At 45.9% G+C, this 23492-nt stretch overlaps 2 protein-coding genes across 8 annotated transcripts in view; both read left to right on the forward strand.

Annotated features, from left to right (window-relative positions):
* The window catches only part of LOC118505695 (bumetanide-sensitive sodium-(potassium)-chloride cotransporter), a 29079-nt gene extending 26851 nt beyond the window's left edge, over positions 1-2228 (forward strand). For 5 of the 6 annotated variants that reach the window (XM_036041835.1, XM_036041840.1, XM_036041837.1 and 2 more), the window contains one exon: positions 82-2228. In XM_036041835.1, coding sequence (XP_035897728.1) covers positions 82-335 — 254 coding nt within the window. In that variant the 3' untranslated portion in view covers positions 336-2228. The remainder of the gene's footprint in view (positions 1-81) is intronic. The other variant, XM_036041839.1, reaches the window with a different exon arrangement.
* Positions 2229-4877: 2649 nt separating this feature from the next.
* Positions 4878-23492, forward strand: part of LOC118505696 (gonadotropin-releasing hormone receptor) — a 37625-nt gene continuing 19010 nt past the window's right edge. Inside the window, exons 1-2 of one of the 2 annotated variants that reach the window (XM_036041842.1) lie at positions 4878-6075; positions 21494-22379. In XM_036041842.1, coding sequence (XP_035897735.1) covers positions 21528-22379 — 852 coding nt within the window. In that variant the 5' untranslated portion in view covers positions 4878-6075; positions 21494-21527. The remainder of the gene's footprint in view (positions 6076-21493; positions 22380-23492) is intronic. The other variant, XM_036041841.1, reaches the window with a different exon arrangement.

Consider the following 23492-nt stretch of genomic DNA (forward strand, 5'->3'; position numbering starts at 1 on the left):
TGGACGTTCAAATGCATCTGACCACGGGACACAAAACCACGCAATCGGAGAGCTAATTTCGGTTTCCCCTTTTTCTCCCAGCAGGAGCTTCGTGCATCTCGAAGGCGGAACTGTTGGCGGTGCAGGACAAGACGAACCGGCACCTGAATCTGCGCGAGTATCTGCTGCAACACTCCAGCAAGTCGGACCTCGTCGTCATGACGCTGCCGATGCCCCGGAAGGGCGTCGTATCCGCACCGCTCTACATGGCGTGGCTGGAAGCGTTAAGCCGTGACCTTCCCCCTTTCCTGTTCGTCCGGGGCAATCAGACGTCCGTGCTGACGTTCTACTCTTAGCGGGAAGGCGCTAACCAGATGCGACGACCACAACAGCAACACCGGCAACTCAACCATTTTTTTGCATTTGTATCGTGCCTCCTGCATTTTGCGCTACCGTAACCGTCGTTGGTTGTATGTTACGTTTTTTTATTTTGTTTCGTATCACTTTAACCTTCTCGGTTTGCTTTTTGTTTTGTATGTTTAGAGCTCCCCTATATACTTTAGTGCTGCGTTCGTAGTCCCTTAGTTCGATAGCTTAAAGTATCTTTTAGTAGATTTTGTTTTCCTTGTTTGTTGTTTTGGCATTAATTTATTACTTTCCGACGCAAGGCGTCACTATCTCTAGACTGGCAAACGGGCGAGCTCCCTGCAAAAAAAACAAGCACCGGAAAACGCATTAGCAAAACTCCATTTTAGTGTCAGTCCCAGGTGAAAAGTTTCCCCCTCCCCCAGCTTCGGAAGCCTGTAAACCGTTATTGGAGAAGCGCGGTTCCGCCGCTAATGGATTACACAAAATCGGGGTGACCTTCGGGTTGTGCAGTGAAAAGTCTTCTTCCGGGTGGTACCGCTTAAGGTTTCGAGTTTCCGGTTTCAACGTTTGCTTTTTTTTATTACATTTCTATTTCCCGCTCCTGACGGGAGTACTGACTGACCATTGGCAGCTGTTTTTATTCTCCGTAGCAAGCAAGCAAAATGGAGGCAACAAAACCTCAACCCATCCGGGATGAGCGCAGAAAGGATGAGATCTGGTTGCGCTCGGGATGTTCGCCCCGGTGACAATGCCGCTCAGCAAGGCAAGAATGTAACCGATATTCGCTTTTTACTCTACCCCGGGGGGGGGGGGGGGGGGGGGGGGGTTGTTTTCCCCGGGAGTCGCGCATGGACATCAGGTCATCAGGTTGTCACGTCCGGGCGGCAGCAATCCGTTGTGGGTTTGGATGTTTTGATTGTGAGATTGTATTTTCATGTTGCTCCTTGTGCTCGTCCCCTTTGCTCTCTATCTTTGGACCGTTTCCCTAATCCAATTGCCCATCCACAAACCGAGTGTGTGTGTTTGTTTGTTGCGAGCTGCCATTTTCTTTTCTTGCCCTATTTTTTGTTGTTGCACAGCACACGGAATTCCTGCTGCTGTTGCTGCTGCTGTTCGTGGAAGAATGTTGAAAAGTGAAAAATGCATCTTTTATTACATCGCATGCATTGCGAGAGGTCGTGCAGTTCCGCCGCCCCCGGGGGGAGAAGCATTTGCTGGACGAATTGTAGCGCAAGTAGTAGTCAGGAACAAAATTCAAAAACTCCCCACTTCCTAGTTACACTTTGTGACCTTTGTGTGGGGACGGGATGTGTCAGGAACAAACAGAAACAGGCACACCACTGCCCCGCACACACACACACACACCCACATTCCATACCGATAAACACACTCCAGGGTCCCGGTAACTGTCCACCGTACAGGGCCGGGAGAAAGATATTTAAGTATTAATTTTGTGCATCCGTATGCGCGACCCTTCCAGTGTTAGGCGGGCTTCCGGCACCGGGCAAGAACTCTGACACGAGATAGCCCCACGGACGTGCCGGATGAGGTTGTGTTGCTTATAGTATTATTTCATTTACGAGTTAGGATTAGGCAGACAGTGCGGTGCAGCAGTGCACAAACGGTCGGCGAAACGGTCAGCGACGGCACGATGACCGGCTTAAGGTAGATTAACTAAAAAGGAGTGCCTTTCTTCCATCTCTCTCTCTCAGTCTAGTGGTGAGGAACAGTTTGGAATCAACTTTGAAAAAAAAGAGTTTAGTATTGTTTTAAAGTGTAACTATCTATAAAACAGTTTGTCAGTTACAATAAAACTCCCCGATTTCAGTAAGTGGATAATCATTCTAAGAAGCAAAACTAGCTTACCGGAAGCAATTGAATCCTGTGTCCCTCTTCTCCGAAATACTCCATGCATAATTGAAAGCCAATTAATAAAGCAAGCGCTATCGATAGCGTACTGCTCCATCCGCGAACGTTTAGCTGAGCGTCATGTGCCGCCCGAGACCACTTCCGGGAACAGTCAAATAGAAAGAATTGAAAGAAAAGTCAAGCTGTAGGGAAATATTGATCCTCCAGCGCACCACCGAACCAATGCAATCCGAGTTTCGAAGGGCCAGAAGAGGCTTATTATTAACGCCCGAACAGTTTGTTTTGTCATTTATTTGTGGTATTGAGTTGTAAACATTGTGCAGAAAGCGTTCCTTGAGACCGGGGAACTATAAGTAGGATCCGGTAGGGCCTTCCGTGTTGTAATGCTTTTCCTTTCACAAGCTGAGCTTTGTGGTTGGTGGAGCTTCTGGAGGGAACGCTCGTCGCTCCAACCACCAGCATTGAAGCGGTGGGGCAGATTGGGCGCTTGGCTGGAAATTGGAATTTTAAACAAATCTCTCTCTCACCTACTTCCTCTTTTTTCGCTCCAACACAGTTATTGCACTTCCGGGGGGCGAGCATTGGAAAGCCGATGAACCGTGCAACCACAAAACCGAACCAAGCAATTATCTGTATGACAATGTAGAACTCCCGGCGGGAGTTGATGAAAATTGTGCATAACGCAAATGGCGTTGCTTTAAACACCCAGCGCAGGACGTGACCTTTTCGGCAAATCATAAATCATTTCGGATCGGGTTTTCATCGGTGCGGCATAAACGTTTCCCATTGTTGCACAAAACGATGCTACTTCCGATCGGGTTCGCACGATAGCATTGCTCACAATCACTTCCGCCCTCCGGTTCGATTTGATTGATAATAGTAAAGTTCATCATTTACTTCCGCACCGTATTGCTCAACCTGAAGCTCGTGCCCTTTTGCCTTTGTGGGAGGGAAGGCACGCGTACGCGAACCGCCATCATGCAATTTTCCATCCTGTGCATCATTACGCTCTCTGGTGGACTGGACTGACGGAAATCAATCACTGCTAATCTGCGCCATAATCGGGCCATAAAATTATCGAACGTCTTAGCGTGGCATTAAAGGGTAAATTCGAACGAAGACGAGCCTTTCTATTCAAAAGAAGTGCGTTCCAGTAATAATCTCTTACACGGCCAGATTCCGGAGGCAAGCGTGAAGTTTTCTGTCAGCACCACAATAAGCTGCAATAAAAAAAGTTAAGAAATTGGAAACTTTTACGAGAAGCGAACGTAAAGCGGATTATTGCCGTTACGCGTGCATTGAAAAATGCGCCCAATCGATCCGCAGATCGGCACTGTATCTGTGCAGCAATTAGTCGGATCGGAAAAGTTTGGCACCATTTTTTGTTTGCCTGGTCCATTTTGTGAACAGAACTTTAGGCATAATGTGCACAAAAGTTTGCGCTCCTTCTTTTTTGTTGTCGGCCCGCTCGCCGTTTGCCATTTTATAGCCTTCGAGAGCGCTTTCTCCCGTTCGCCGGGCGCATATAAACAATAAAACACGCATTAACGGGTTGATCATGCATGTAAGAAGGCTGTGTTTTGCCAGTGCCGTCCAGTGGTGGTGGTGGTGGTGGGTAGCATAAAATATTGCCCCAAAAATTTCTCTTCCCTGCGTGCCGCTTTAAAGTGTGTTGCATTTATTCATCCTCAACTTCCGCGACCATAAAAATCTTCAAATCCGGTTGATAGACGGAAGCCAAAAAACCATCAAATGGCGAGGAAGCGAACAACACCGCGCTGGGCATATTCTTCGTTGCCGTTCGGACGGGCTTCGGTAGGCGGCCGAAGGCGAAAGCTTTTCTCGTGAGCTTTCGAACGAAGGCGAACGAAAACGGCACGAACAGGGGTCGGGCACAGTGAGCTTGGCAGGACGGTAGGTAACAATTGTAAATTAAATGTTTTTCAGTAGTGATAAAATTTCCAGGTTTTATATAAGAATAGAAAATGAGAGAAAGGAAGAAAGAATAATTATTTTTAAAAAAATCAGGTAAGTAATTTTTACCTATTTTATAGCAGCTATATCATACAGAGTAAATCTTATATGGATTCAATTGGTCGAAAAATTCATATAAACTGACACTTCTGTCGTCAAACTCAATTAATGTTTCAATTATTAATCAGCTTTATTTGCAATTACTTTAAATTTTAACAAGGTAGTTCCCTGTATCATTAAATAAACTCCATTAACTGATGGTACTTAACTTATTTATAAAAGATTCAACATGTGGGTTAGCTTATTGTCCATTTATTTATTTATTTATATTTCTAGTAAGACGGCTTGACGCCGTATTGCCAGGTTATTTTCCATGTTTTTTTTGATAATCCTCTTCTCCAAACCATGAATAATTCGATGAAAAAAATGATATATTTCTAATAATATTATGAGTATACATTAAAAATTGTCTGATTTGTTTAAAACAGTTTTTACCCTTTTGATTCCCCTGCGCTTTTAGGTATAACACTCACAGTACGATTAATATTATGTTTTTCTATCGTAGTGTGCCATGAGAACTGTGGTACAACCAGCCGTAAAACTTTTGACCATCAACGCACCACTCCCAAGCCCACTGTGCGCGGTAAAGTTGGCGCGATTTCACTGCTGATCACACACGCTTCCCGCCGTTAGACGTTCGACGCCGTTAGACGCTGGAGCGGTGCGTTAGTAAACATTCAAACGACGACACCATCGGATCGGATGTGCGCGAGCGGCCCCGAGCACCAGCAAAAACCCCGTGCCGTGTAAAGTGCGTACGCTCCGGTGGGAAATCATTCTTCCTCGTTCCTCGTTCTAAGTTGCATCCCTTGTGGGGAAAATCGGTGAAATACAAAAGAAGAAAAGCAGTACTGATCTCCCCAGCGGTGTTGGTTGAGCCATCCAACACGAGAGAAGCTGGTTCATTTGGTGGTATACAAAAAATGTTGCGGCTCAGTTCGATGGGAAATCAATGCGCTCGATCGGATTACAATCAGCAGCAGTAGTGTACGTGCGGGGGAAAATTTGAAAAGCTCCCGTCCCTGGATGCTGTTGCACACCATTTCCTGTTTGCCGGTGATTTTGTCCGTTCTTCAGCATAAAGTGCATCGAGCGAAGCAGAGTGTTTGAATCTGTCGGCCAAAAAAGGGGAGCATACCCCGGGGAAGGGGGGGTTTTAATGTGACAACCGCGGTTGATTAAGGGCAATTCTTTACACGTCCCAATTTGATCATCGGTGGGCATGGCTGTTGGTGGTTGTGGAGCTCGCGTAGTTTCTTCTTCTTCGCTGGTGTTTTGGTGCTAAACAGTGTGTGTGTGTGTCTGTGGGGGGAATTATGCTAATTCGGGTCGCGCTTTCAGGGGCAAAATATTCCGCAATCGTCGGTCGTCGCAAGTGATAGTGAGAGCGAAGCCAGTGTGAGCGGGCCGTTGAAAGAGGTTTGTGGGGGAAAGAGGTGAGATGGCGGTCGCAGAAGCATAAATTACACTAACGCCGGCCGAGAGCCCGTTTTTTTGTTGTTGTGGCTGACCGTAGATCGGGTCCAGCACCAGCTACAGCAGAGCGTCTATCTAAGTGAGTGAGTGTTTGTGTGTGGAAATGTGTGGTGGAAAATTAGTTAAAGAAATTGATCGACACCCCGAAGCAGGCAGTGATCGCAGCGATTGGTGAATTGGTGAAGGTGCGATGTGCTTCACTTTCGATTGTTTGGCTTGCAGTTGCGGAAGCGATAGCAGCGCTTTAGTGGCAGAAGTCGTCGCGACGCGTCATTACTAGCTCGCACGCTTGGACACATAAGGCGTCAAAAAATAGTTCACCCGAAGGAGATCATTAAACGAACCGGGGTAAGTGTTTGCGGCACAAGTTGTTTTTTATTCGGATTATTCGATTCCATTTTTAATTAGTTCAATCCATAAAATAGTTAGAGCTGGGTGCTTAAAATAATTCTACCATCATGTTTTTATCGTGCTCTGACAGAGTGAGGGACACCTTAAGAGCTGAGTATTATCATTAATAGCACCTTCGCTTTAAATGGAGGCTAAAAGCCTGCCGGACGGACCATAACCACCCACCGGACAGCAACCCGGCCGGACTCCTGGATGCTTTTAGACGGTTGGGGATTCCCGAGAACAAAGTTCATCCTTCGTTTTATTAGAGCACAGCTTAAGAACCCATAACAAAACACGAAGGACCTGCCAACCAACGCACAAAGAAAAAAAGCCACCCGAATAAGTCCTAATTGTACAAATACTTACAAAAAAAAAAAAAGAAAACCTTTACCCACCCAGCCCAGCAACAAGTCAATTTGCGACAGTTCTTCCGAATTCTCGTACCGTCTCGCGTGCGATTTGACTGCTGCATGATGGATGATGATGATGATGGGCCAGCCAGGCATTCGGAGTTCGGTCGGTAGCTTGTTAAAAAAGTATTAACAGTCAAGAAGATGATGCCACCTTGAATTGAAGTGACACGTGTTCGTCTGTTTTCTTTTGGAGTGCCGCGAACCTTTGCCTGGGGTTAAGCTAAGCCCAGCCAGAAGAATAGCGCGTAAACAAACCGTAATCAACCGCTCCAAAAAAATAAATGGAGGTGAAATGTGATGATTTTCGCGTGACGTGTGATGTGATGCGTGGAAGCTGTAATAATTATAACTCAGAAGCTACCTTGCGCGGCGATGGCTTTTGAGCAACTCATCCGTGAGCAGTTTCCACTTGGCTAGCTCGATCGGTAAACGGACTTGCTGTCCGTGTTGACAGTGGTGGGCATTGGCAACGGGGTGGAAGCGGGGGGCTTGCCCAGCGGGAGTTTCCGTATGATTAATGATGAAACAGAAGTGAAAATTGTTGTCTTGATGCTGATGATGGTGGTAGCGAAGGACGTCCGCAGGGAAATGGTGCGATTGATGAACTCCTTTTGAAGTGCATTATAGAGTAGAATAAATCCAACTTCTGTGGACTGTACTGTCCCGGTTCCAGTCATTTAACGCTCCATTTGATCGTGTGTTGAGGTTAAAGTGCAACTTGAGAAGCATGTTATTGATGCAGCTGATGGGAGGTAGGATTTGAGCTACCGATTTCTTCACGTTGTCCCCATTATATTCAAAGAGGTCAACGAATATTGCCCAATACGATTCAACAAGAGAGGGAAATTTAATGTTACTTTTTTATAATTGCGGTCGTATCACCGTTTTGCAAATAAGTTTTAATTATTTTTGGGTTCGAATAAATTAAGGTCTACAATTTGCGACATTTCTTTTGAATTCGAGAAACATCTAAGAGATTTTCCATCACTGACGGATGGGCTGCGTTGATAGATTGTCACGATTCTGAGACACGTGGAATGTTTAATAAACTTTTTAATTATGCATAATGAATATTTCTGCAGAACAAGACCTAGCAACCAGCATTATCTATTCAACCCTCTTGCTAATAACTTGTTTTATGTGGCAGTAAAGAAAAAGGTTTAAATATAAGCATTCTTCGTGATCAGGTTTAATAGAATAATACAGGGGTTTTCAGTTGATAAGGCAATAGCATACGTTTTTATGGCAGGCTTCTTTGGTGAAATGACAAACAAAGCTAGTTGATATGGAAACGACTTCAGATGACAGGGGAATCAAATACCTTTTATTGTAATGTCCTCAGATGATATTGTCATAGTAGCCGTAGATATTGTACGTGTCCTTTCAGCGTTCGGGTAAGTGCGTGAAATATCAATGGCTACTATGACAATATCATCTGAGGATATCACAGGACATCAAGCCGTTTCCATATCAACTAGCTTTGTTTGCCATTCCATCTAAGAAGTATGCCATAAAAATGGATGCTATTATCTTATCAACTTCAAAACCCTGTTATAAGACTCTTACTATTATTTTTTTTTGTATTGTAATGAGCTTCATCTTACCCCAAGACAAGTCCCAAATATTTTTGGTTCCATCTCGAGGGTTTTTACAGTTTTCGGGTTATTTTTATTTTCTTTCCACAATGTTAAGGTGAGTTTCTAATTATTAGAGAAGATTTAATATTTATTTAAAGCAAAAATTGTAATGAGTTTTGTGTGGTGTCTCGATAATAAACATATTTCAAGGAGTTAGCTAAAAAAAAATTTGCTACTTTTTTCCAAGGTTCAACAGTATTCGATAACCGTTAATGATCGGAAGATAAAGAAGAAAATTCTCTAAATTCGATTTCTTTTTTTTTGCTACCGAATGAATGAGAAGGATTTTGAGCAGATTTTTCTCGTTTAAACGAAAAGGACGCCCCAAAAAACGGCTGCCGGATTAGTCGGTTAAATCCGGCAGCACTTAGAGGAAGGAGGCTTTCCTACGCACGGTAGTTCCGTAGCCCTGCGAAGGTTTCCATCACGGTATAAATTAAGGAATCTCACGGGTTTTCCATGGACTCATTTTGAAAAATTCTGACTTGACTTGTTTTTATCAGAATTATACGTAACACGTATAGGAATACTTTTAGATACTCGTCTTCTTTTATGTAATATTATTTCCTTTCAAAAGTGTGATAAAAACTCTACTCAGCGTACAAGACACCACAGCATCTGGTAGTACAGACATGTCATGAGAATGGCACCGGACAGTAGCGATCATTCTAGACAACAATAGTTCTTAAAGCAGTAATAATTTGGCAAATTGAACCGAGCTAGAGACGCTAAAGAACGATGCTAAAATCAGGAGCAACTCTCATTTCTAGAGCTTTCTCTAGATCCCCTAAACTCGTTTGCCTTTTTTTTTGTGGTTTTCATTTGACCCTACCTCGGCATATTGTTCATCATTTGTTCTACCAAATTATTCCGGGAATCGTACATATATCAAACGAAAGTCACACGCATCATAAACACAAATCGGCGGATCGGATTCCAGAAAGCGATTTTTGGTTTTGCTCATTTCCATGAAATATTTTCCATTGTGTCACATAATTAAAATTACCATGGCAACAATTGCACGACTGCTAAGGGCATAAAAGGGGTTTAAGTAGTGTGTCTCGCACGGATCTTTCCTGTGTTATCTAGATCTAGGTAGATTGTCATCGCTCAAAACCTCTGGGCGCTTCACACGACATAAGCAGTGAACAATGCAACCGATTCCGATCAGTATCGGGTTGCATCATGATGAAACACAAACCAAAACAAAAATGCGGATCAAACGAACCAATCGAAATAATCCGATGAAGGGCATTTTTGCATTGTCATTATTTAGGAGGAGGAGGAGTGTAACACAAAATATCAATATTTTTAATTAACACGCGGCGTTCGGCGGTTTTGATTGTCCGCCGTCCTGAACGCTCATGAACTCTGGATCCTTTTTAGTGGGGGAGGGTGCCTTAAAGGGGCACACATCAAACAAAACAGCTCGATCGGCCGATTGCCGCGAGGTTCATGCTAATGGCTGCATCAGCTGCAGCTAGTGCCATTGCTCGCGGCAAGGTGGCTGATTGGTGCCGATCGCTCCATTGTTGTCGTGTGTTTGTTTTCAAGTATCCAGTTCCCACCACTACCCCGCAACTAGGGGTAGTTCAAGTCGGCTTGCCGAACCGGGCCGGGGTGAGCAAATCAGGGTGGAAATTATCACACCCAACTAGCGATTCAAAAAGGCTGACCGACCTGCAATTATGATGAATATTTAACCCCCGTGTGCCAGTCGACAAATGCAATGCGGCGGAGTTGGCCCTACCGTGTGTGAGAGTTGCATTGTATGGCCCGCGGGTCAACAACAGTTCAACAGCTTGCTCCGGTTGAAAAATCGTTTTTGAAAAGCGTTCGGAGGAAATTGTTTTCCCTTATCTGTGTCCAATCATCCAATATCGACAGCATCGCTACGATACCCCCCGCAGTCACACCATTTCACTATCCGCAACGACACCCGTGCTTGGCTGAGCACAAACAATCATCATCATCATCATCATCGGCAGCCTCTGGCATGGGAGAGCACAGTACGCTCGGCTCGTCTAACCTTCCGGGAAAATCGCTTTCCTTTTTTTTGCCGCTGACGATTTTGTTTTGTTTTCCTGAAAAAGGATACGGCGTTCATTTCGCGGGTCGAAAAGCATTCTGACATCTTCGAGGAAAATCTGCTTGCACCAACGAGATATTTGAATCCCAATTAAAACTAAAGGAGCGTTCGATATTGCAGAAAAAAAGGGCCCGAGTCTTGTCGCGGGTAGAGCCACTTCTTGGAAGTGTGTCCAAAGGACTTAAGGACGAGCAGCGTGACGAGCCCTGTGTCGGCCGGATATGGAATCGATGTGTCCCGGGTCGGTGCTTATTCTTCGGGGCAGGGCAATTAATTTCACACTCCTACCGTACTACCTTTTTTCCAAGGGTACCGAGCGAAGTTTATTTCTACACACAGCATCAAAACAAAAAACACGGCCAAGGAGAAAACTCTCCACTCAGAAAGTATGGCGAAAACAAGTTTATTGTGATGCTAATTATCTTGGCTACGGTAGCGTAAATAAGGTGGATCGTTTTGCGCTTCCGCCCGGGCCAACGTAGGCTTTCTCTCACTCTCCCGATGTAAACGATACACCATTACACCGTACATTACTCAACAGGCTTGTTTTCCGCCACTCCACAGCAAAAGGACCAGCAAGGACAGTCTATTAATTTTACCTTCACAGCTTCCAGCTTCCCTAGCCTAGTCCTGCCGGGAAGCCCGTTGAGGGTTGGTTGGCTGCAACCTCAAGTCCAGTGACAGCAAACAACCGGATGGAAAATTAGCACCAATTACGTGCCCCACTTTTGCGTCGAGATCCTCCGATAGTGGCCGTTGCACGGGTATAATACTGTTATTGTTGTGAAGTTGCGTTACGTGACAAAAATGGCTCTCACCGGTCCCGGAATGATATTGATTATCATTCCACAGTTCCGTATGTCCGGCGAGCGTTTTCCCACGGTGGGTGGAGAGAGCTGAATAACGTATGGAAAAGCTTTTCAATGTTGATCGTTAATGGCTTTAATCCCATTGCTGGATTTTTGGATTCTGAATCTGAATCGTTTGTTTGCTGTTCACGATGGAAGTGTGTGCCATAATGATCTGTTGGAGCTATTTAATTAACCAGCTGTACTTGATTGGAATCGTTTTCTCTCGACTTTGATAGCCTGCAGCTCATACGCTGTATAAGCGCTGGTTAAAAGTGTACAAGCACTCTGAAGCTCCTTAGCCGCTGCAAACAACCATTAAAGCGCGTGGGAATTTCCGTTTACTGTGACGTTTCAGAGCATTTTCATCGCATCGCTTCTGGTCATTCACACTTTCGTTTAAAATATTCTGGAGCAATTATCTTTCTATCTTCGCTCGAACACCTGGCCAAACACACTTTAAATTAATTGACTGGATAGTTACGACCAAACGAACCACGAATTTCAGCACGGTACGGTACGGGGGAAAATCCAACGATGAGTATCAGAAATTGATGGACCCTTCCGAAGGTAAACTCTCACATCATCGAACCCGATGAAGCGTAGCAGCACTATGCAAATAGAAGACGGAGATAAAATTACCTCGATCGAATAATTCGCATTTTGTTCCGTTCACGGAGTGAGCTTTTTCGTTTTGTTATTTTTGTTCTCTTATCGAATATTTTGTTCTATAAACTTTTGACATTTTGTAGTTTTCTTTATCCAAAAAAACACACGTGTCACTAGATGTACGCAAACACTTGCAAGACATCCGATGTGCGAACCGGTTGAACCAAATAATTCGACTGTCAACCCGGTGCCGGTGACACGATCTTCGAGTACGTGATGTCACCTGCACTGCTTGAACGGTGTTCTTGAAGGCATATCCCCCCCCCCCCCCCCCCCATCCAAAGCAAATCAAACACTTCACGACACGCCTTTCTGCAAACAGATTTGTCAGTCGGGGGTGGGTTGTTCGCCGTTCGTTTGACAGCATTATTACAGCGCAGGCACACGGAGCCGGTGTTTGGATCTTTTGGATAGCCCAACACACACGCGTCTGTAACTGAATCCGCTTCTCAAAAAGCGCTGGTGAATGCGCTCGAAAAGATTTCGCTCGGAAGGGCCAAAAAAGTCAGAATCGTCGATTTGTACTAAAATAATCGCATGAGCGATAGTAGTGCGGCTGCTCCATTTTGTTCCATGGCAATCATCATCATCATCATTATCATCAACATCAATAACCAATAGGATGATAATTTAAAACATGATTCGGCGAATGGTTGAATCCTAATGTTTACAAATAAATCGTCTTCCGGCGTACGGTTTTCCTACGGCCCCCTTGCAAAATCCCATTTGTGCCCTGTGCCTGGTGATGAATATTATCCGAGATGTTGCGCAACATACCCCCGGACAGATAACGCAAGACAGACAAACGCCGTTCGCGTGTGGCACGTTCTTCCGTCGTCGATAATTCACATCCACTGTCGCTTGTCTAGTAGGCGGTGTACTAACCTGGTACACCAGCTTTCAAACATGACAGTTGAGAGCATTCCAACTGTCAGTGCCGTCCATCGGTAACGATGATCCAACGATCGAATGTAAACAACACTTTAAGGAATTAAGAATGCATTAAGTGTAAAGCTTCTACCGGGATTAGGCCAAATTGAGCAGAACACGGAAAACAAATAGCATTGCTGCAGCCCCCGGCAACGCCGTAATGTGCTTTTCTCGTCCGGCTCCATCCAACAACACTTGACACACCGGGCGTCGCTCGGCACCGTGAGCGTTGGTTCTTAACAGCGATAGCTATCATCCACACACAGTAAATCCACTTCTGTATTCTGTACCCAAACACGTTCCTAATTCATTGCTTCCGTGGACATTCTCCCATCCCCGTTGGACAGGGTGCGCAGTATTTTAAATTCCACCTCTGTCGTTCCTGTCTGCAAACCGTTACGCCGCCTATCGTCGCCTTGCGAGGGCGAGCGTGCTTGATTGACGATTATGTTCTGCCTGGGGTGTGTGTGTGCATTATCTCGTCCAAAAAATCGAACGCAATTTTACGAACGTTATTTAATCCACGGTCCAAAAACAGCTCCCAAAGCTGCTCCGGGAGTCTCGTTTGGCGTTAAATTCATACGCGGCGACGACTGCTGTTCGCCTTTTTCCCGTGCCAGTTTTTCCCATTTGTACCGTTACATGTCACGGTCCGACAGGACGTTGAATCCATAATGCGATGGTCGGGGAAAGGAATGAGCGAAAAAAGTAGCCGAAGAACGGTCGATTATAATTGTTGATTCGCGTCCGCCGCCAGCGTCGTCGTTTACATGTGTCCGAGATGTCTCGTGTGTCCCCGGGAAGAGTTGCAGAAGGTTTGGTAGAGTTTTCGCTTTCCAGCCGACTGGACGGGCGCGAATCAATCTGCCATCAAGTTGAGCGATCGGCGTAAAGGCGACAAATTCTTAGTCTTCACGGCACCCGGGGTGGTACACCCCCAAATGCACCACCACCAACTTGCTGAACTCGCGGTGGGTTTGGTCGCAGGTTCTGGCTGGCTTCACGGACTTGTAATACGTGTGAATATTCAGCAGTATCAATCGAGCCTCTCCATCCGCGGCAAATCCGCTGCATGTTGAGCAGAGGCCGTGGCTTGGTCGTAGAACAAAGTTCGCTGAAGATACCGGCGTTTTGCATGAAATCTCCATCAGCGCGAACCGTTGGAACTTTGCCCATGGACTCGACCGCATGTAAATGGCGATGAGATTCCGATCAACAGAGCGCACCAGTAATCTTATGATAATGATGTGTTTTACGACTGCCTCGTATACGGTGTGGCAGATTTATTGATATACATCGCCAGTATGGTGGTAATAGATAGAAATTAAAGTTCGCTCTGACGAGAGACATTGAACGGTTTGTAAGGCAGGACGTATAAAAAGGATCCCACTTAAACGCGCCATTTTAACATTCTAGACATGCGTTCCGCGCGTCACACGGATTGTCCTCCTGAAGAGGACCCCTTGCTGACGTCATCTCTCCATCGTTTTTCTGCGTCGGTTTTTCGTGGCATAATTTGTCAACGCACTTTCGCAACGTCCGTTTTTCACTTCCTTGCACTGAAACAATGTTGCCCTTTACATGCGAATTCGGTGGGCGCAAACCACCGGTTTGACAGTTATAGCCATGATTTATTGACAGAAATGTGTCGTTTTTCCGCTGCACATGCTCTCGAATTACGCACCCGCGTTGAATAGCGACGTTATTTATGACGTTTACTTTATTTACCACTCCACACAAGCTTCCGCCAGCTTGCCGGTTTTATGAGGCGCGATAAGGCGAAACTACGCCAGACCAAAAAAAAAAAGTCGTGTCTTTGATTACAGGGAAAAATATCAATTTGTAGTAGATTAAAGCGAGGAAAAAAAAGGCACGCCTTTCAACGGCACTATTCTGACGGGGAACCAGTAAACGGGGAAGATTACCATCTGTGGCGCCATCTGTGGTAAGCGTGACTGGCCCGAATATCTTAGATGCGAGTGCCGGAAGGAAATTTTGCCGACGTGCCAAGAACCACCCAAAAGCCATCACAACAACAGGAAGAGTGGATGAGGGAGGCAAAAAAATCAATCTAGCTTACGTGCCCTTGCACGGTCATACCCGCAAGCGGTACCCAAATCTGACACACATGTGACAGATCATCTATCATCGATGCCACTCATCACCGAACCGATAGCGATAGTCCCGCAGTGATTGTGCGCCTGGTAGTATGCAAGCCCATCGCTTCGACCACTTTGCACGTTTTGTCAGCTTGTATATGAGCAAATATTGATAACAAAGGCGCGTGTGCGTGCGGGTGCGGTTTTTTGTGGGTTGGGCGAGCTGGTCGGGAGGCCGGGAGTTTGGATGATTGTGTGCGTGCGTTTGTTTGTATGCTCAATTTAACCAGACAATACGGTAAAGTCGTACGTCGCACGTACAGCGACCAGGTACGGAAGGTTTTCCATGCCACTTCGTAGGGACTCCACTGGTGGGACAGGAGCGGGATCGGGGGCGATGGTGAAGTGGTTCAATTGTGTTCTGGTGTACGCAATGAATGCGTGTACATTCCCCAGCTCCGGGCGCATCAACGCACACAACAAGACCCTGCTCAAGCGCAATCGATCGTGACAGGCGTTATGCTGCGGCCAAATTGCCAAACGAAGCTATCGAAAATATTGAATTTAACCACCCAATCCGGCCCCAGAGAGTGTTCTTCGGAATCGAAGGGGTTTTAGTGCTTCCACTTTTTTTTTTTTTGTTTTTGGCTGTGCGCATTTGGAATCGAATAAATTCGGAGCAGTCAAGCGTAGCGGTAGTCTGGTTCGATAAGGGCCCGAGTCTGGTTGATGTAGAGTTGGTAGAGTTGAATTCTAAAATAAAGCTATCAGTAGGCACACAAATATAACCTCCTTTCCATAGGGGAAGCTTGTGTGGGATAAATTTGCATTAAAATGGCAACTCTCCTCCACCAAGTTGGTATGACTTGCAAAAAGATCGACATCAAACCGCTAGGACACCTTTGAAGCCGTCCCATATTCATAACTTACTTTGTCGGGACCTTAAGAGATTTTCACCTTCGAGAGCGAAAGAAACGGATATCCCCCAAAAGGTAATTTTAGGCGAAATGCAGTAAAGTCTAATCCGAACAACTCAATCATCCACACGAGAGCACTAAAATATTCATGGCTTATCTCTGTGTTGGAAACTCACTTTAAACACTTGCGATGAAAATAGCTCCTACACTTCAAGCTATTTTTGTAAAGCCTGTCACTCTCCTGATGCCTTCATTGAAATACGACAAGACAAACAGACACACACGGTCCTCCATTCTGGAGAATTCCGACCGTCGATTTGAATGTAATTATGTCCTTTTCTTTCGAACAAAAAGCTCCAAAAAAGCCACAAGGACACAGGACAATGATCAAGATGATGAGCAAATGATGATGATGATGACGATTGTAGGGGTCAAAATGTTTGTAACACGAGCTCCTTCTGTTAATTGAAATGCTAAGCATATATGGCGTCCCGAGGTTTACCCGTGCGTACAAAACGGGGACTCGTTCGTTTGGGATTGCCTTTCTTCCATTGAGGGAAAATAACTTTTCCATTTGAAAAAAGGAGGCCCTTACCCTTTGCATTGAATGTTGTTGATGGTGCCTTTAATGGTTGACTGATGTGAAAAGAGAAAGAGAGAGAGGGAGAGAGAGAGAGAGAGAGCTTACGGGCTCAAATATTTACAGCTTGTGGACTTGCTTTACTGGGGGATTCTCAGAGTTATTCCTACAGCGCAGACATGTCAAACATGTGGCTCGTGGGCGTGATGCAGTCCTCGAGTCCTTTGAACACGGCCCGCAGAAGGAATGTTTTGGGAACAATCGGTTTTTTAGTATTTTTCTGTAGTTTTTCCAGTAAGCGCTTTGATAAATTAACTTTGACACTCATCTAACAACACGTGTAGAGTAGGGTGGGGTAAGATTGGTAAAAAAACAGAACAGGTTCCAGGATGCTGTCGGAATCTGTTGCGTTTACCAAAGGAGAGCTTCTTCTTCTTCCATGGAACTATAACTTTGACTTGATGTTACCCATAGCAAGGTAGCCAGCCCTGCCGTACAAGGAGGCGGTCCGGTTAGGATTTGATCCCAGGATCTGTCGTGGGAAGACCAGCGCTGCTGGCTGACCTGGGCCACCGGACCGCTCCAAAGGAGAGCTACTTCTCACTAATACTGACCGACTGCGATTCCGGACGTTTCTCACGGTTCCGGATGGTTCCACCGGTTCCGTTGATTCCGGACGGTTCCGGATGGTTCCAGTAGTTCCGACGGCACCGGATGATTCCGGACGTTTTCTACGGCTCCAGCGGTTCCAACGGTTCCGGACTGTTACAGACGGTTCCGGATGATTGCGGACGATTCTGGACGTTTCCAGGATGAATTATGTTTTTTGATCGACACAGGGGTTTAGACTTTTTTATGGAAATTTTTTTTCGAAAAGACCTTGGTTATTAAGTTGACCTATCATAATCAACGCCATGAGTTAGAAACAGATCAAATTCCTGAACTGCTCGACTTCAGCAACGTGGTCCATTTCGGGATGAAAAGGTTAGTTATCGAGTAAAATTTTTGAATTCTAGACAAGACCAATCCACACTGAGTTCTTCAAGTCGCAGCACCTAACTTTCAGCTTCTAGGGCACCAACAAGCGATGACTCTTCTGTCCGACGATTTCAAGAGCTCCATATTGACTGATAGTGACTGTCTCGTCCGAGAAGTGATGACAACTTTCCACCAAGATTTTGTGGATTTTTGTGGATTTTTTCTTGTGGACCAATATTTGAACCCTGGTCTATAAGCCATTAGGTCGCAAAGAACTGATGATCTGAATGCCAATGCCGCTTAGTGAATTCTGGCCGAATAAAATGAGTTTGACATCACTGCTATAGCCTGTTAACTTCAACAGACTTATTTACTAGCTATTGATCACAGAAGAGTCTAAAAGCTGTTTTAAAGTTCGATAAGCTGGACTTATACACAGCAGCTAAAATTCATCCTCCTGATGGTTATCTGTGCCCTGCATTACTAATCAATCTCGTGAGTTTATTCCGACACACAGTTCAGTCGATATTGAAATCGCCGACACTCTCACTCTTCTAGCTCAAAAACATTTCACGTTCGACGGTGCGTGGGTCTTTCCCCAAATTCTACACTCTTTGTGAGCGCCCCTTCGTGTGAACTTTGGCGAGCGTTTAATGCATGCATCGAAACTGTCATACCTAATCAACCGAGCTTATGGGAAGCGTTTCGTGAAAATGGCGCGCTCACCATTACGGTTCGCTAATGCCCTCGTCAGTGCCCCGGGACGGTGTACATGTGATCATTAAATTATAAAGTAGCAGTTTTAAGCGACGAGACACAACCATTTTTTGCTTGCCGACCTGTTTACATCCACTATTTTCCTACGCGCAACAACAGAACTCGCTAATGGCTTTCCGCGGTACACGTCCACGGGGCTTGGACCTACCTACAGTGGAGATGAAGAGATTCGGTTAATTGCCGTTTTTGTTTTGATTTTTTTTTGCGTTGCGTTGCGTTCCGCTTTTTCCTCTTCGCCTTTTGATTTGATCATCGTCTTCTGTTTTTTTGGCTTATTTCCTTAAGTAAAACAACCTTCATAGAGGCGCGCGCTACACGCTTCATCGGTTAGAACGCTGGTGCTGGAATCGTTGACCTCACACAAAAGCGAAGCGATAGAAAATCTGGGCTCCCCAAATACGCTTTGTGCCACACTCTCTCTCCGGTGGGAATTCGGGCTTCCAATTAAATCACGGCGATTTCGTGGGACTTTCTTCGTGGTGGTGCTTAGAAGCACACATTAGCCGAATGAAATCTAATGGGACTCCTCACTTCAATTTAAGCTTCCCAACCTAACGCACTGAAATCGGGCGAGTAATGTGTAATGTACAGCACTAAACCTGTGTCTACCCCTTCCCGAATGTGTGTGTGTGTCTTTTTTATGTCTTCTGTTATTGCACCGAGCACATGGAATCGACCGAAAACACAACGTCCATGATGGGTTGCATCACGACGCTTCTCGTAACCAAGACAGACTTGTCAGAGGTGATGTGATGTGTGCGTTTGGGGAATATTTCGTTGACAAATGAAGAGAGAAGCGTTCGTTCCGTTACCTTTGTCGGACGTTACCTGGCTCTGTCCGAAAACTGCTGCTATCTATCTGCTGGTCAGTTCGCCAGCCCAGTCCGGTAGTGTTTCCCATTCGCCTTTCCATGAAGCCCTGCCTGCCATTATATTCGCCGGCCACGTGCAGTTCGTGGAATCAATTAATCGCTGTGACACGACAATGTTCTATCATGTCCGTCGTCGTCGTCGTCGTCGTGGTGGATGCCCCGAAGGTATTTGGCCGCAAAGCGCACCATTGGTGGTGGTTTATTTTTGGACGCTATACAAAAAAAAAATGAGGTTGGGACAGATTTTTATCTACAGTCGACCCTAAGCGCTCTGGGCTGGAACTCTGTAACGATATTAAATTTTGCGCAAGTGTTCTAAGCATGGTTCTTGTTTCCATCAGACAATAATTCTTCAATTTCGCAGGCCTTTCGCAGTCTGCGAAGTTGAATTATAATAAACGCATTTTTTTTTGTGGACAATTACTTTAAAAGATGTTCGTGATAAGCAGAGTTTGGAAGAATTTAAATAACTTGATCAATCGCATAATATTATTCAGCCTTCATCGCCGTGAACTTCAACTTAAGCAACAAAGTCCTGATGCAGGACATAAAAAGCTGTGTTGTTCATTTAATAAGACTTGCTTCAAAGTTTATCAAAATGGAGACATGTTGGGTCTATCATTGGAGCATATTCTTGCCCGCGGGGACTCACCATGCCCGTGTACATTATCCACTTACCCGACACTTTCTCGGAGGCCTGCCTGCCCTGTGGTTCAAATCTCCCTGGTGTATTGTTCCAGTCCAGACGGATCCACCGAACCACGAAAGATTTGCCCAAAATCCTCCCCCTCCCCCCCGCATAGAACCTTTCATCGTTTTACGGAACCTAATCCAATGAACTCGAAAGTCTCCACGAACGTCGTCCACTCAGCCGCCAGCCGGGCCCGTTCGAGCTCGAGCAGGTGTAATTGAATTACATCGAAATGTTTATTTCCTACTCGAGCTTCTGTCTGTCCAGTGATCCGCACACCGTCAGCTTTTCTCAAGTTTCCCGTACACCGTTCGGGTCAGCGGTAAACGGTAGGTCATCATCGTCGACACCGGGCTCGTTTCAGGTTTCGCCTCAACCGCACCGCCCCACACGACCATTAGTGTGCGTGATGTGTCAGAAAAATGGAATCGACAAATATCTCTCCGTGCCATCGGGAGTAATCACGTAGGACACAGAGTGTGAGTGTGTGTGTGTGTTTCTTGGTTGGGAATTCTGTCGACCTGGTAATTGTGCTTTTGGGAGGGGTGGTCGAAGCGTCGTTTCCGATATTACTTTATACACTTCTTCACGACATAAATTATTTTCCTTTGTTGCCGGTGCAGCTCTTGCCAAAGGAAAAACCGAACGGAGTGAGCAAAGTTCCGGACACAAATCAAACATTGGCATCGGGAACTGTCAAAATTAGTTATGCCTCAGAACCGCTATCGGGGAAACTTCTTGTATTGGAAAGAACTTTTTTTCGTTCCTCACACACACACTCAAACACATTATACTGATGGATGACGGCAGCCAAACACGCCCTGCCACTTTTACCCTTCGCGGGTGCCCGGATACGGCAAAAACTTTCCTGCGCTGTACAGCTTTCTGGTGCCGGTGTCTGTCGGATGTTGAAGCGACCACAGTCGAACGAACGGTTGCCCACAGTTACCACAGTGCGTTACAACAGCGCCAACATGATAAACGTTCCGCTGGGTGTACTAATTTATTAAAGCACGTTGTTTATCACCGCGCGAGAGTGTTATGTTCGTCGTAGTAGCCATTGACCACCTTTTCTGCCGAACGGGCATGCATGGAGTGTTTGCCGGGGATAGATAGGAAACAGACACGAATCTCACAACAAACAGGCGGGCCAGTGTGTCACTTTAACGACGGGAGTAGGGAAAAGTGAAAAATGTATGATTTTTTTTTTGCGACGCAAAGTTGGTGGATCTCGCCGGACGATTAAGATTGACTGTTTATCGCCACATTTAGGGCGACTTATTTTCCAACTGCCAGCACGTTTCTTAAGTTTCCCTGGGGACTCATGAAGAATTTAGTTTGAATCAGTGTTTTTGTTTATTACTTCTTAATGGCCGAATGAAAACAAGAAAAGAACTTTGGTTATAATTTTCCCACTCGCCACTTCAACCACTCGCTTTTTAGCTTGGCCTCAGTCGCAGTCACATACCAGTCGTTTGTGTTTATTTTCATTTATTCGAAGCCGGACATCGTCGAAATAACACCCCGGGGGGGTCAGGTTATGGCTGCTAACGGTAACAATTTATTTGGGAGGTGAATCCTCACCGTACCCGGACAGTTCGAGAAGTTTAGGAATGCTCAGGATTTTTCACCGTTGTCCTGCAAATATCTGTCGTGATGGAAGCTGAGAGATCTTCGTGCTGTGGAATGCAGCGAATCGTAGAGCTTGACAGCTGAGATAGAAATTTTGATCTTGAGCTAAATCCAACTTATCATTCAGAATTTGCTCAAGATACTCAAGCAATTGCGGGAGGATTAGCATCACGAAAATTAAAAACAAGAATGTCCATTGCTGCGAGTTCTTAATATCTTACAAATGTAAATCTCTTTACAGATTGCTCGCCACCCATCGTCCCGGTAGCGGCAAAATGCCGCCATCGTTCAACCTTTCCACGGCCACGTATGAGTTGTTCGCGGGAAATGTATCATCCACGCTGGAAAACTTTACCGTCTCGATGGCGGACACGTTCGCGTTCGAAGCCCAACTCCACCCGCCGAGATCGTTGCTTGCGAGAAACGCTTCGATTACGCACGGACTGGGCCTTATCCAACAGCCGAACGCAACCGTTGGCAACCTAACCGCGGGACACAACGAAAGCTATACCAACCTGCTACAACATCCGGCACTCCGCCAGCTGGTAACGATTGCCGGTGGTATCATGAGCTCACCGGGCTCGGACACTATTCTCCCGCGGGAGGAGTGTGACCGGCTCAACATTAGCTACACGTTCGAGGGTACCGCCCTGACGATACCGGGCCTAAGCTGTTACGAGCATGCCCCGACCCTGTCCAAGTCGGGCGTCATCCGGGTGATCGTCCTGTCGGCGATGGCGATCGTGTCGCTGCTCGGGAACTTCGCCACCATGTGGAACATCCAGAAGAATAGGAAATCGCGCCGCGTTACCCGCCACAACTGGAGCGCCATTTACTCGCTCATCTTTCATCTGTCGATAGCGGATGTGCTGGTGACGGGGTTCTGCCTGATCGGTGAGGCGGCCTGGTACTATACGGTGGACTGGGTGGCAGGGAACATTTTCTGCAAGCTGTTCAAGGTGTGCCAGATGTTCAGTCTGTACCTGTCGACGTACGTGCTGGTGCTGGTAGGGGTGGACCGATGGGTTGCGGTCAAGTATCCCATGAAGTCGCTGAACACTGCCCGGCGATGTCATCGGTTTCTGTTCGTGGCGTATCTGCTGTCATTTCTGCTCAGTATACCGCAGGTAAGTTACATTCGCAGTATGGTGGTGAAGTGTCTCAAATTGAGCATGGTTCAATGACATTCTGATGAAGCTCGGATAAGAATTACAGGGTTTCCAACACGCAACGATACAGGATTTTCCAACTCAACCCTGTTTTTATAGAGTTAAAGTGAACATCATTGGTAGAATATTGAACAGTGTTTACAAGGCGAAGACTCAAACGTATCGCGATGTGCTTATCGTTAGACACACACAGAAGCCTGTTTTTGTTGAACAGACAAACCCTGTAAGTAAAAATATATCCCATCTCCCCCCTTTTTTTCCTTAAGTTGGCATCTCAAGGGTGAATATTCGCATACCATTTGCGCAAAGCTGCCAAACAACAGTGGCAGCCCTTCGTAACGATGCTTCGCTTTGAATTGTAAGAGGAAACCCCCATTAGGGAATGGCTTCTTCTGATAGTAGTTTGTTCCACGTTCGTCGAATAATCACACCGAGCCATCGGGACGTGGTGTAGCTTTCGTAGGGTTGATCTTTTCGGAGTCGAAATCGGCAACTCCAAACCCAAACCCCTTTCATGTCATTAAGCTCAATCACGTTGTTATGATTTGGGGTTTATCACCTCAACTGTAAAAAAGGCGAGTGGGCGAACAGTTGAAGCTTCCTCCTCACATAAGGGCTCTGCTGCTATCTGCTTTAAGCTTTATAAATATGTAGCGTTATGGTTCGTTAAAGTGAGCATAGATGGACCATATTCTTACAAATGAATTTTCCGTACGTGTTGGAAGATAAATAATTTGTACATTTTCATAAACGTGTCGCTACTGTGCCCCATAGACAGTTTACCGAATTCTTCAAACCACTTCATCGTCATTAGTGAAGGCAGAGTTTTGCATTTTATTACCCCAAATTTACACACCGCCACGCCACTCAAGGTTGGGCGCAGAGATAGGGCGATCGGTAAAAACAAAACAAAACCCAGGCAAGCTTCCCATGAGCTCCCCCATGACTGATTGGGAGTAATTAATTTGCTCGCCACCATTCGCTCGCCTGCATAGTGTCAAACCCATCCGCCCGGTGCGAGCTGTACAGCCACGCACCGCACCGACACCGAGATTACACGCTTCACGGAGC

The sequence above is a fragment of the Anopheles stephensi genome, chromosome 2 (genome assembly GCF_013141755.1).
Source record: "Anopheles stephensi strain Indian chromosome 2, UCI_ANSTEP_V1.0, whole genome shotgun sequence".
Taxonomy (NCBI): Eukaryota; Metazoa; Arthropoda; class Insecta; order Diptera; family Culicidae; genus Anopheles; species Anopheles stephensi.